The sequence below is a fragment of the Salmo salar genome, chromosome 06 (genome assembly GCF_965601325.2).
Source record: "Salmo salar chromosome 06, fSalSal1, whole genome shotgun sequence".
NCBI classification, from domain to species: domain Eukaryota; kingdom Metazoa; phylum Chordata; class Actinopteri; order Salmoniformes; family Salmonidae; genus Salmo; species Salmo salar.
This window is the reverse complement of record NC_138296.1, coordinates 28,244,918-28,259,189: the sequence shown is the minus strand read 5'-3', so window position 1 is coordinate 28,259,189 and position 14,272 is coordinate 28,244,918. Positions and strand designations below refer to the sequence as shown.

Here is a 14,272-nt window from a genome sequence, read left to right as displayed (position 1 = left end):
ATAAGCATTTGTTTCAGTGATGCTTCAGCGCCCTCCGTCTGTCTCTTTCAGGCGGTGCAGTCTGTAAATATGAGCCACGACTCTGCACAAGCTCAGATGGACGTCAAGTTCCGCTCGCTCCTCTGCGTGGGCCTCAAGTGAGTCACACAGATTCTCTCACTCAGAGATCCTGGCTGTCCCTCTTATCAGTGAACACTCCCTAACCACATCTCTCTCACCCCACAGTGAGCAGGTGTTACACTTGTGGTTGGAGGTGTTGTGTTCCAGTATGCCTGCAGTAGAGAAGTGGTACCAGCCCTGGTCCTTCCTACGCAGCCCAGGATGGGTCCAGATCAAGTGTGAGCTCAGGTAAGAAATGGAGACAGATGTCCACGAGAGAGACAGAGTGGGAGAGATTACAAGAGAATGAAAAGAGATTGGAGCGAATGATTGAGAAATAAAACAAACGAGAGATTTGAGTGAAACTGTGAGATCACAAGTGAGAATGAATGAGAGCGATTCACACAAGACAGTGCCAGCAGAATATTACAAGATTAAATCGCACGATTCAAACGTATTAACAGCTAGATTATTTTTGAAAGACTTAGAGGCCAGGATGAAGTGAAATGGATATATAATAGTGTATGTGTGAAAAGGATGGTGGTGTGGTTTTAAAAAGGTGATGTTTCCTTAGGGTTCTCTCAAAGTTTGCCTTCAGTCTCTCTCAGGACTGCGAGCTGCCTGCCAAGAAAGAGGTATGTACGTGTGTGAAACATATACCCACCCTGTGACTTCATACCTGTGTGTGGTCTTGCAGAATTCAGCCATTCTCAAAGAAGGGGTTGCAGATATGTTGGTTGACCATTACCTCTTTAGTTGGGATCTCTAGGTAAACTCTGATCTCAGGTCAATGTATTTGGTTTAGTTACTCAACTATGGGTTTAGGGACTAGAATCGAAAACTCTTATCTAAACAACAAGCTGTTCCTGGTTCAGTTGTTGGAGAACATAGCTGGTGGTGGCTAGTGATAGAATAGTGAACATTGGTGAAAACCATCCCAATGCGCACACCTCACCCATGACCCTTTGACCTCCATTGTGGACATTTTAAACTGCACCCAGCAACTGCTGTTCCTTATACACTCCCTTTAAACAGCCTCTTTCTTTTTCCCCCTCCCTCCAGGAGAAAGATCAGAGGCCACTGAAGGAAGGAGTCCAAGACATGTTGGTGAAGCATCATCTCTTCAGCTGGGACATCGATGGCTAAACACACACACCCAAAGCCTGCAAAAAACTCCCCTGCCCAACACATGCTGTGTGTCTACCAGAGTGATCTTTCTGTCTCTTTCATATTGACTGCTATGTCAGAACCCACTACTAGTGTTTCCATCACTACCTCTCACTAGGAAGTATTGTATTGTTCAGACATTTGATCATCATTCTACAAACACATTGATATGCATCGTGGTTTCCCTTCCTAGTCTCAACTAAACTGCATCCGGAGCCTTTGCTACTGAGGATAATAGTCTATAGGGGGCACGTTCAGCACAACGCAATGTTTTGGAATGTTCAGATAGAAATTGGCATTGTAGAACAAACATGCCTCTGACATGTAGGATGAGGAATAACATCAGCTCTATTCATGGCATTTCTATCTGCAACGTTTGGCAACTTAACGTGGCCAGGGTATCATTTGAGACACACCCAAAGACTTTCCATGTCTATCAACTAATTACATTTACCCTCTGAGCTTGCTAACCAATCAGGTGTCTGTTAAGGAAGTAATTAGCATGTAACCAAGGTTGATAGTCCTGGCTGTCACCATGGCTCTTAGTTCTTGGGTTAAGCTACTATGTATGTTGTCCACACCAGTGTTTCTGATACTTCAGATCAGGTGAAGACGACTAGGAACATACAATCAGCACTTTCTGTATCATTCATTAGGTACAGAGTAGTCACCTCTACTGTCCCATACAAAGTATTTCCTCAGACTCAAGGACTGGGGTGTATCACTAGGAACCAAACGGAACAAAACGGGGAGGAATGTACCTGAATATGTCCCATAGAAACTGGTTTTCAAATGTTTTCCATTGTGAAATGTTTTGTTACAGTGTGCACTGATCTGATGTCCTAGTAGCACCTGTGTTCACAAGTGTGTCCTGCTACCAGTACTGTAGTAGGATGTGCTGATTGAGAAGTGTTTCGTACTCCGCAACCACCCTGTCGATCTGTGTTGGCACCCAACAATCCCATTCTACTCTGCATTCCGTCCACTATTGTCTCCAAATGTTTGGCGCCAACATGGCACCCAAACCAGGTTTGTGGGCTACTAAACAGTGTGAAACCACTGTAGCTGTAATAGTCACTTTGTGCTGACTGGGAAGAACTGTGTCCAAAAATGAAATGGGATCTATGTAAACTTTTCATTTCAGTTAATTTCTTTGTAAAACAGTCTTCATATTACAATGAGTGTGTCCACCTGCCATCAAATTAACTTTCATCTTGGTGTTTAATTACTGAAGAAAAGCCAAGACTTTCACCTTGTACAGTAATATACATAAACTCAGAATCTCCCTGTTGTGCTCTCTAATATTACATGAAAGGTGGTGGTATACTAACCCAATAACTTGTATTCCTTAGCAAAGCTAACTTACTGCACAGAGACAAATGACTTCATCAGAAGCGGAATAACTAACCTCACTGAAACTATACACAAACTTAACCCTAATTTCAACCCCTATGCCTATAGTTTGCACTGTTTAAATATACATTAATTTCATGTACACAAGTTGACCAATCAGAGATCAATAAAGCCTGTTTTATTGGTGAATGTCAGAAGCAAATGGAATTCCACAACTATGTAAACAGTGATGGTCCAAACAGCACCAACTATTATTACAATCAATGTCTCACTTAAACAGTTCCTAATCAAGTGTACATTATATTCTTAAATAAACCTTTTTCAGTGTAAATGGAATAATTTATTTTAGACAGGACAAGTGGCCTTCAACTCCTCTTGCCTCCTGAAAAATAGGAACTTGTATGAAATGACTCCTCTGCTCAGGCAAATTTCATTTACAGGTGTGATCCCAAAATCAGTGTAAAAGTGATAAATGCATTTAGTTGTGCATGTTTTTGTCAGAAAACAACAGCTGATTCACAGGGGGTATAGTTGTTAACTCTTCAGAGAAGAGGATACACATCACTGGCCTCCATGAAAGGTGGCTATCGAGGAGCGGAGGATATTTTTCAATTTCGCCTACAAACACTCAACCGCTTATCAGTTTCCGGGCCATGGACTTTTTCCCAAATGAGAAAGGACAAGTATGTGATGAGTCAGACAAACCCTGGGTTTCCTTATGGTTTCACTGATGGCCATAAATAGCCAATAAAACATCTTATCTACAATATTTCACTCAAAATGAAGGCCCACTAAAATGTACCATTCACTTTGACAGTTGTGACCTTCCTTTCATTAATCTTTACATTTTAGTATAAAATTAAATAGAAAACATGCTTCATTATGTCATATTGGGGGATTCTAGTGGTAAATAGGAAATGAGAGAAACTAGTATGCCTGCTAAACAGAGAAACAATGAGCTATAGTGCATGGAGCTGGGTTACTCTACTGTAAGGGAATAGCTGCTCATGTTGTGACTTCGGGCCCATGATTAAATATACACAGTATTACAGTGATTCTCACTATAGACCCAATGAAAGAAGGCATATCAGGTTCATATACTGTAAATATAAGGATGCTTTCTAAACTAATCGGAGTTAAGATGAGGAGGCAGAGGTAACCATCTACAAGCACAGAGCTGTGTCTCCCCTTCGGGAGCTGCTTTTCACCTAGTCCCTCTTAAGACTTTCTCTGGTATGAGTGATAAAGACACTTGATAAGGCGATAGATAGCAGGGTGGTATAGAGGGAGAGAGGTGGGGACAGGGCCATTTACGACCCCATTTTTTTCGACTGGGGTTAGTGGTGGAGTAGTTTTGGGAAGGGGGGGGGTAGTAGTCTGCTGAAACAGGTGGATGGAGGAAGTACTGTAGTTTGAGGGCTGAGAGGGGTGTAGTTCAGGAACCTCCTGTGCCTGCTGATGACAGGGCTGCTGTGGTGGAGCTGCTCTGGTTTGATTTGCCTTTATGTCTCTGTCCTCCTCGTCTCCTGCTCGCTCCTCCTGACTTTGTCTGTAGAGAACAGATCACAATCAGACAGATGGAGAACATAGAAACAACTGGGTTAACAATGAGGTTACCATTCAAAATCACACCCAGCTGAGACTGACGTTATCAAACTGAACTACAGGCCGTGTACACATCTCTAGAAGATTCATGATTGGTTCACAGCAGCTGAGGCATGCATTGTCTCAGGATATTTACAGAAGTTACTGGACAAGACTCATTTCCCACGTCTCAATTGTTACATAACTAATTTGACCTAATTATCTTTTGTTTACCTGCCTGGTTCCCATTGTTTATCTTGCTCTGTTTGTTTCTGTTTACCTTGCTCTCTTTGTTTCCCTCATTACTCTGAGGGTCATCCTCCCCCTCTGTCTGAGGAAGCAAGCAAAGCACCAACACAGAGAGAGGAGAAAGAGGAGGAATGGAGGGCAAATCAAGGATGTAGTAACATTGTAATGCACAAAGAGGATGAAGAGCAAATGAACGTGGAAATTGAAAAGAATGCAGAGAATGAAACAGGGTGAGAGGAAAAGAGACAGGGTGGCAGGTGGAGTAATCAGTAAATGAGAATAGCAATGAAAAGGAAGGAAACAGTAGGGTGTGAACATGATGAAGAGGAGAAGAATAGTAGGAAAGGAGAGGTGTTAGGCAGATCAGACAGACACAGCTACAGAAGAGAACATTCTAGAAGCAGTAAGGCAAGTGAAGAGGAAAGCTTACGCACCACACACACAAGTTAAACACTTACACCTATTCAACTGCCCTGAAACTATTACTTTCACGACTCGACCCGCCATCTAACCATCCCCTCCACTCCCTTCATCAATCGTTCCATCCATCCTTTCAGTCCGTTCACATCGTTCCTTCACTTCCTCCTCTCACCGGTTGTTGCGATTGGTGCGGACTGTCTGGTCGGGCTGTGCTAGCTTCGTCCTCATTGGCTGGCGTGGCTCCATCCTCTCTGCGGTACGGGGCCTTTTTCGTAGACTGCATTTTGATTTGCGGGGGTTTGAAGTTTGATGGCAGATTATTGGTCGACTGCAGCAGCTGTAAATACCCACCCACCAATAAGAGTAAGACATGAGGGAAGTACTCTGCATGCAGGTACTCTGGTGTCTTTATGACCTTTCGTAAACCATTCAGAACCATTCATAAGCCTTTAAGTCCTGACCTTGGTGATGATACCCACAGCCTTGGTGTGTCCCTCTGAACACCAGTCTACTCTCTGGTCTATGTGGAGGAACTCTGGGGTCTTCATGAACATGATCCTTCATAAACCCTTTCCAACCATTCATAAACCCTTCATGAGCCTTTCTAACCCCTGACCTTGGTGATGGTGCCCACAGCCTTGGTGCGTCCCTCTCTGAACACCAGTCTCTGGTCTGTGTGGAGGTACTCGGGGGTCTTGATGAAGCGGAAGTGGACCGATGCCTTGTCCCCTGTTCGTAGACAGTCTCTGTTCATGGTCAGGATAGTGGCTGTCTGCCTGATGCTGCCACAGTGCACTGCGGAGGGGGAGAAAGAGGAATGATAAGAGAAGGAGAGACATATAGTCAGACATGAGACAGCTGTGTGTGTGTGTCTCACCCATGGCCTGGTAGCGGGGTGATATCGTAGTTGGGTGGTGCAGAACCAGAATCTCAGCCATAAACTCCCATGATGCCTGTGGGTTTAACCTGGGGGACACCATCACCATGCCTTTCCTTATGGACGAACGCTTGATCTAAGGAGAGAGGGAGGGGGAGGGGAGAGATGAGGTAGAGAGAGAACGTGGTGAGGGAGGGAGGGGGAGAGAGGGAGGGAGCAGAGAGGGAGAGAGCAGAGAGGGAGAGAGGGAGCGGGAAGGTAGGGGAGAGAAACAGAGAGACTTGAGGTGTTGACTCCTATTCACTGCAAAAAACATTCAGTTCAACTAAACATTATCTATCAATGCATCAGAAAAGTGTTGTAATACCAAACAACTCCAGCAGGGGACACTAAAGAGAAAACATACCTTTTTGAGGGCGAAGGAGGCAGTCTGTCCACCTCTCACCTCCTTGACTGGCATCCTCTTCCTGTGGATAGATTTGACTGCAATGGGGAGGAAACTGCCTAGTGGGTCTGGGCCTAACAGCATTGTGTCATTCAGACGTATCAATCCACGTAAAGTAGTCCCTGAAACGACTGTGCCTACACCCTGACGGAGAAGGTAAACATGGTTAGAGAGGTGTGTGTGTGGCATCAATATGCATGTGTAGTAGCTGCTTTGTGTATGTGACTAACCGGTACTGAGTAGGTGTCATCTATCTGGAACTCTGCAGGTTCGTCTTCTCTGAAGGAGGTTTTAGAAGACAGCAGGTTGAGGAACATCTTCAGCAGGTCCATGTTCTCTCCTGTCACATTGGAGATCTGGAAGATTGGACACATCCTACACAAACACACATACACTGAATTATGGTCCCCTATAACTGAAGCAAAATCCGGTTTATAAAGAGTGTGTGATTGTGACTACAAAGTGTGAACCTTAACGTTACCTCTCAGAACTGAAGTTGGAGGCTGTGACGATGACGTCATCTTTGTTTTGGACCAGAACAGGGATCTTTCTGCAGCCTGGGGACTTTAGTAACCTCTGGAGCAGCTTCAACGTCTCTGTTACAATAACACAACCAGTAAAGTCAGGTTTTGTGATGACTGTCAATATTGGGGGGGGGGGGGTCCTCTCATCTCATCACTAAATCTAAGAGAAGCAGTATGGTAGGGTAGAGGGAATATGGTTTCACCTGTATAATTCTTTCATATCAGTGCAGATGTGGGGAAGGAGTCCAGGAAAGGAAGCAGATTTAGACTCGAGATGCACCCAGAAAGAGAAAGAAAGGAACTGACCTTGTAGGATGTTGGCAGGACACATGTCTATCTTGGTGACCACTACGAACACAGGCACATTGAGGGCCAGGGCCAGACCTAGATGCTCCTTAGTCATCCCTACGATACCTGCATTACTGCCCACCTACAGAGAGGACGGGAGAGATGGACAGGGAGAGGGCGTAAAGAGATTGAGGGGGGATAGAGAGAGCAAGGGGGGAGGGTAGAGAGAGCGAGGGGGGAGGGTAGAGAGAGCGAGGGGGTTGGAAGGAGGGAGAGAGCGAGGGAGGGTGGAAGGAGGGAGAGAGCGAGCAAAGGAAAATGGTGAAAGATTCATCAGTGGTGCTGTTGATGGATAGTAAAGTCAGAAAAGGCACCAAAGCCCACACACTACCCCCTCACTCACCATGAGCATGCAGAAGTCAGGCAGGTGTCCAGTCATTCCAAACACCGTGGTCTTGAGATACTTCTCATGTCCAGCTAGGTCTATGAAGGTGATGACCTTAGAGGACCTCTCACAGATCTTAGTCCAGTCTAGACTGCCACCATGGCTGTCTGGCTTATTCACCACCTAGGATACAGGGACAGAGATAGAGAGGGGTTACACACAACAACAACTTCATGTCTCCATCTATAAAACCAATTCATCAACAAAATTATCAATGAAGCAGCCCTTACATTGTCATCTCTTAAGTCTCATGTCAATGTTATCCCAGTGTAATCTCCATCACCCTTAAGTCACCACTAAGTCACCTATACGCCCCTCCTATGTCATCTCCCTCACCTGTCCCTTCTGGTCGAAGCCCAGGATGTCGTTCCCCACACTGCTGGTCCTGCCACTCTCCATTTCGTGTTTGTGTCTGAAGAGTTTCTGGCGGGCGAACCCCCTGCCGTTGTCCAGTTCCCCGTGGGTCAACACCCCCAGCAGGGTGCTCTTACCTGCATCCACGTTACCCACCACCGCTACCCTGAGAGAGGGGAAGAGGGAGAGAGAGAGGGAGAGAGAGAGGGAGAAAGAGAGAGAGAGAGAGAGGGGGAGAAAGAAAGAGAGGGGGGGAGAAAGGGGGGGAGAAAGGGAGAGAGAGGGAGAAAGGGGAGGAGAGATTTGACATTTGGGAGACAAGATCAGATCAAGAGAAGAGGGATGAAAACAGAGTACTGCTCGTGTGTTGCTTTGACAACACTGAATTTTCCCCCGTTATGTCAACATCCCCTAAAGCTTTTTTAAATTTAAATTGCATTTGAGAGACATGCTTGTCCTCGTTAGTGCATGGCCAAAGGTCAATACACGTCTAATTGTTGATCAAGTCAGCCTTTGACCAATGACCTTCCCCCAACTCACCTGACCTCCAGGAAGTCTTGATCACCCACGCGTCGGCGGATGAGGTAGTCGCGTACCTGCCCCCCAGCTTCGATACGCTCCCTCAGCAGGATCAACTCTGACTCTGTCTGCTCACACAGGGACTGAACTGTGGCTACAGACGCCTCCATGTCTCCCTCATCCAGACCATAGTCACCTCCATCTGATAGAGAGGGATGAGAGGTCAGGGGTTGAGGTTTATCGGTGTAAACTGTCACTCGCTACAGTGAGTGACTGATTCTGTGAGTTAGTGAATGTAGGAGCAAATCAGTGCATACTGAATAGCCTCATTAAGTGAGTGAGTGAGTGAGGCCGACTTACCTGAGCCCATCCCAACAACGTAGATGGTCTCCCCACAACCCTCGTCCATCCTCTCCCGGAGTTGTCGTAGTAACGAGTCATACTGCTCTCCATTTGGGCTGACCAGGGCCAACTGACGAGGGAGGGAAGGAGAGAGACAGAAAATGTATACAATCTAGATTCCTGCTTGGTTGATGTAGGCCTGGGTATCCTATAACATGGCCATGGTGGAAAGCCTACATATATTTCCATTGATATAGGCCTAATTGTACCTTATCAAAAGCTATAGGGCTATTCATCTTGTATTGTCCTCCATCTGGGTAGAGGTGTGAATGCTACACTATTTTTGTGAAAAATAGATTATACATCTTGTCTAAAAACATTTGACTATCTGGGTACTCAGATTTGGCTGTAGATTTACCTTACAAGCTTGCTTTAAGTCCAAATCAATCTCTATACAATGTTCTCAGCTTAGGGAAGCCTGATAAAGACCATTTAGAGTTGTGAATGCTCCACTATTTATGTGAAATAGATTAATCCAAACAGTGAGTGAGTTCATTTTGCATCACTCGGGGCCCCGGTGGGCGGGGTTTGCACATTTAAGACCATTCCATTGGTCCTAAACTGAAATCTCTACCCACCCAGAGCACCCAGCCACGGAAAAAGAAATCGCCCAATCAAAAGCATGTGAACTTGCCTGACAGCTTTCTATTACCGAGTGTTGCATCAGAAGAAGACTTATTTGGGATTTTTCGAGACATACATTGATGGCAGATTTGTAAATCATCCCAGTGGTATCATAATAATGACTCCAAGTCATTATTACTCAATGTCATTATTACTCAAAGCTGCAGGCTAAAGTTAAATCTAGACTTGGTTTCCTCTATCATAATCGCTCCTCTTTCACCCCAGCTGCCAAACTAACCCTGATTCAGATGACCATCCTACCCATGCTAGATTACAGAGACATAATTTATAGATCGTCAGGTAAGGGTGCTCTTGAGCGGCTAGATGTGCTTTACCATTCGTCCATCAGATTTGCCACCAATGGTCCTTATAAAAGACACATCACTGCACTCTATACTACTCTGTAAACTGGTCATCTCTGTATACCCGTTGCAAGACCCACTGGTTGATGCTTATTTATTAAACCCTCTTAGGCCTCACTCCCCCCTACCTGAGATTCCTACTGCAGCCCTCATCCTCCACATATAACACTCGTTCTGCCAGTCACATTCTGTTAAAGGTCCTCTTTTCAGTTCGCTGCAGCTAGCGACTGGAACAAGCTGCAACAAACACTCAAACTGGACCGTTTTATCTCAATCTCTTCATTCAAAGACTCAATTATGGACACTCTTACTGACAGTTGTGGCTGCTTGTGTGATGTATTATTGTCTCTACCTTCTTGCCCTTTGTGCTGTTGTCTGTGCCCAATAATGTTTGGACCATATTTTGTGCTACTACCATGTTGTGTTGCTACCATGTTGTTGTTATGTTGTGTTGCTAGCATGCGGTGTTGTCATGTGTTGCTGCCTTGCTATGTTGTTGTCTTAGGCCTCTCTTTATGTAGTGTTGTCTGTGTTTTGTCCTATATTTAATGTATTTTTTATCCCAAACCCCGTCCCTGCACAGGGGCTTTTGGTAGGCCGTCATTGTAAATAAGAATTTGTTCTTAACTGACTTGCCTAGTTAAATAAAGGTTAAATAAAAAATGTAAAAAAAACACACACACCTAGCCTGTTTGTGAGTCACACTGCTGCTGGAGTGTCCTCTCTCTAGCCAGCAGTTCCATCAGCCATAACACCTTCAAGACCCATTCAAACCACATCTGATCTGATAGTCTAGCTAAAACCTCTTAAGGATCAACCCCTTTTTTTCAATGTTCTTGTTACTTACAACCTTCATGCTAATTGCATTAGCCTACGTTAGCTCAACCGAAGCTTAAGGTGACAGAGTCAGTAGGACATTTAAAACCACAAAAATTTGCCACAAAATATAGTTATGAACTTTTAGATATGCAATTCTGCATAACGTTTTAAGCAAGCTGGGCATTCAGCTAGATTGATTAGTATATAGCACAATCGTTCATCTAACTAGCTAACTTAGCTTGCAATACAGCAGCCAGAATGACAGCAAGTTTAGGCATAATAAATGCCAATTTGAAGATGATAAACACAGCCCCGACTAGCGCGGCCTAGCTAACTACCTTGCTAGTGAAGTCAATACCGAGATCCCCGGTCTCGCCGTTGAAGAGGTCACCGTCCTCGAAGCACTCTTCCCCGGCGTCATGATCTCCACAACCTCCTCCATCCGGAGCGAAAATGCTCGCGGGCATCAGAGCGTCTGCGAGGACTGGTATCGAATTTGGGCTTATACTCGGCTCGTGTGCAGCCAACGATGCCATTATGTCAGCTTTGCAGTAACGATTGCTATATTGTCTTCTTGCTGTCTCTTGTGTTGATGATTATGACAGCCAGCTAGCTTCAGTACCGTTGGCAAACAATTCAGACCACTAAACAGCAGATATGTGCAGTTATTACACAGAACTGAGAAACAAAGCAATTGTATGATACAGGCAGAATACAAAATTTCTCTCGTACGTTTTGGCTATCTGCTTTCTGTGAGCTAGCAATAAAACATATGAGAAAATTGCGGTGCCGTAAATTAAAAAACATAAGGGAGTTCATTGTTTTTTTTTTTTCTTCTGACACGCCTTTTTATCAAAAATCTAACCAATTGCGCGCCGAACACCCAAATAATATTCCAGAATAAACCAATCAGAGCAAGTGAGTCCGTCACATATAATTATTAAAAACGTCCAGCATGGTTAAAATATAGGCGTGGTTGATATCAGCAATGCGTCAACTCATTATATCAGGATTGGTTCCTGCTCATTCATTGAATAAAGATAAAGTCCCTTAAACGGAATGATGCAAAGAGCTGCAAAACATGCCTGACATGCCTAACGTTATTCCCAAACAAGCCATAGGTCAATTGTAACCAAGTAATAACCAGACATTGAGGGGAAATCTGCAAACAGGAAACACTTCCTCGTGAGATGCCAATGTGATACTATGATGATAAAGGGGAAACAGCAAGAGCTGTCAACAGCAACTGAGGATTCTGATGGAACTTTGGTATAAACAGACCACGAAGCTATGATGTAGCCTGCCAGCGAGTCAGCCAGTGTGCAGTCATGGGGCAGGCACACTACCAACTGTGACGCTAAGACGTAGACCTCTTGGCAGCGGCCGTAGTAACGTTAGTCAATGACACATATAGAGAGTGAGTGAGCGTAATGTTTACTGTTCATTTTTATTGTTTATTTCACTTTTGTATATTATCTACTTCACTTGCTTGGCAATGTTAACATATGTTTCCCATGCCAATAAAGCCCATTGAATTGAATGAGTTTCATACAGGAAGGTACAGGGGCTAAATACAGTACATGGAGGTTTCATACCTAAGAGAAGGATTTTTTCCATGGAAATTAAATAACATTTTCTCCCTACTCAAGTCTACCTACTTAATATGAATTAGTAATGACCCTTACCGCTCAGTCTGACTGACTGATATGTAGGCTGGATGATGGCCTATGATGTGTATGTTGGCAACGATTTCCTTTCGGCACATTTGTTTTTACTTTTTAACTACATTTTTAGGAAAGGGCTCATAAGTAAGCATTTCACGGTAAAGTCTGCACCTGTTGTATTCGGCGCATGTGGCAAATAAAATGTGATTTGAACTTGGCATTTATTGTAGGCCTATATTATGGTTTCTATTGCAAGTGTACTGCCCAGTGACAACACACGACGGCAGTATATGATGAGGGAGGAATGGTTTATGTGGATATCGTTATTCAGATGCCATGTGCACAGTTTACAGTAACTGGGTGTGCCCAAGCCTGAGAAATAGTGGGCTGGTGACCAACATAGATATTACTAATGATAGTGGGCAAATTCCCCCAACCGACAAGGTGAAACATTTGTCGATGTGCCCATGAGCAAGGCACTTAACCGTAACTGCTCCATGGTCTCCACTGATAATGGCAGACCCTGGCCGTGACCCCACTCTCCGAGGGTTTCTCAGGAAGAGAAGGATATGCAAAAAAACACATTTCCAATAACCACATGTGTATAATACACACTTGGACATGACAAATATAAGCAGCCACCAAATTATTATAATAAAATGATAATGTGTAAAGATCTGTTGGACTACATTATGTGACTGGAACATTGTCCTCTATATCTAACCCAGTGTACAGTTTGCTGTAGAACTATCAGTTATGCAGCTGTTTCCTCTGTCCATCCAGCTCTGGTTTCTGTGTTGTAATTGAGTCTTATGACTGTCTCAAGACCAGCCCAAGGGAACTGAGTCTGTGCTACACATTAAACTCTTACACCACATTTAGCAACACACAATGTCATCTGAATTTGGCCTGATACTGTGCTGGTATGTGGGTATGTGTGCATGAAACCACAGAACCATAGAATGATCATTGTAAACGTCTAATTCTCTGGATGGTGTGTGTGTGCTACTGAATGGAGGATATATTTTTGTAAACAGTGGCAATGCAGTCTCAAGTATACTAAATGTGGGCTATCCTCACTTCCCACAGCTGTGCATCGCCTCGTTATCCCCCACTAATTGTGTTCTATTACATCATCATCATGGCTCATGTAGGCTTCCCTCATGTTCCTAGAGAACAGGGACAGCTAGGCCTTGGCAGAAGAACACTTCAAGAACAGCTACTTTTGTGAAAAATATTAGATTTTTCAGGGGGTGCTGCAGCACCCTCAGCACCCCTACTTTCCATGGCTATGTGCGCAAATATGGGGCAAAACAGAAGAGGTTGGATTAGATTGTTGACAACATGTAAACTATATTTAATCTCCAATGTTTATTGAAAACAAATACATTTGTACAATGAACAATTGTCTCTCAAATACATTGTTACAGTTGTTAGCTAGCTAGCCATTTTTTTGCTCCACTAGCATAGACATGACATCAGTCAAAAAAACTCAAAACAACATAAAACTAGCCTACGATTCCCCATATGGCAATTTCTTGTCTTTGTCACTAGTTATCTGGCTATCCAGAATCACAACAACACATGGACTTCTGCCCCATTGAAGCTTGCACATAATTTTTGTGACATTGTCAGTTACATGGTCTATGTCACCACAAACACTCAACAAATACTGAGGTAAAACATGCTGCTTATATATCAGAGGAAGGGAGAGGAATGGTGATTAGCAGAGTAAGTTCAGAGGTACGTTCAGTTCGCTTGAACGTTTGCTAAATTGTGGAACAGTTTGTACAATGCCTACAGTGAAAAGCCTACAAGAGGAATGTTCTCTGTGTGGACAAGTTTTAATATTGTATTGGACTAAGATGAGAAGAACTTTGGAGCGGACAAATGCAGGCTACTGTGAAACTCGATATTCAGGTAGATTGCAATTTTGGAACTTACATGTATTTATTTTTGTATTTGTAATCATTTGTTTTATCATTATTGTTATTGTATATCATAGTTATTATTGTTAGCCTATTTATTAATCAAAATCAGTTCTTTAAATATGCCAAATCTGAACATTTTCATTGGC

General features: G+C 43.8%; 2 protein-coding genes across 8 annotated transcripts in view; one reads left to right on the top strand and one right to left on the bottom strand.

Annotated features, from left to right (window-relative positions):
* Nucleotides 1-2,950, top strand: part of LOC106606808 (small G protein signaling modulator 3) — a 45,417-nt gene extending 42,467 nt beyond the window's left edge. For all 5 annotated transcript variants that reach the window (XM_014203179.3, XM_014203177.3, XM_014203175.3 and 2 more), the window contains exons 18-21: nt 52-137; nt 226-348; nt 674-734; nt 1,162-2,950. In XM_014203179.3, the coding sequence (XP_014058654.1) occupies nt 52-137; nt 226-348; nt 674-734; nt 1,162-1,245 (354 nt within the window). In that variant the 3' untranslated portion in view covers nt 1,246-2,950. The remainder of the gene's footprint in view (nt 1-51; nt 138-225; nt 349-673; nt 735-1,161) is intronic.
* LOC106606809 (GTP-binding protein 1) lies at nt 2,776-11,357 on the bottom strand. Of its 3 annotated transcripts, XM_014203180.3 has the most exons (14): nt 10,870-11,357; nt 8,685-8,796; nt 8,346-8,526; nt 7,788-7,971; nt 7,410-7,574; nt 7,025-7,148; nt 6,676-6,790; nt 6,425-6,569; nt 6,156-6,338; nt 5,750-5,885; nt 5,489-5,667; nt 5,045-5,209; nt 4,484-4,534; nt 2,776-4,168 (listed from the first exon to the last, which is right to left on the bottom strand). In XM_014203180.3, exons 1-14 carry the CDS (start codon nt 11,065-11,067, stop codon nt 4,055-4,057), a joined length of 2,052 nt encoding a protein of 683 aa, XP_014058655.3. In that variant the 5' UTR covers nt 11,068-11,357; the 3' UTR covers nt 2,776-4,054. The 3 variants fall into 3 exon arrangements, with proteins under 3 accessions (XP_014058655.3, XP_014058656.1, XP_014058657.1); XM_014203181.3 differs by lacking the exon at nt 4,484-4,534 and having other exon boundaries at nt 10,870-11,355; XM_014203182.3 differs by lacking the exons at nt 4,484-4,534; nt 5,045-5,209.
* Between the last annotated feature and the right edge of the window lie 2,915 nt (nt 11,358-14,272).

Bases quoted from the DNA above. Each gene is read 5' to 3' on its own strand.
- LOC106606809 (XM_014203180.3), bottom strand. From the start codon at position 11,067: ATGGCATCGTTGGCTGCACACGAGCCGAGTATAAGCCCAAATTCGATA. The intron at 6,339-6,424 runs GTTAGTCACATA...CTTCTCCGTCAG, and splicing joins ATGACACCTACTCAGTACCG to GGTGTAGGCACAGTCGTTTC. The intron at 4,169-4,483 runs GTAAACAGAAAC...TGTTCTCTACAG, and splicing joins AGGGAAACAAAGAGAGCAAG to ACAAAGTCAGGAGGAGCGAG.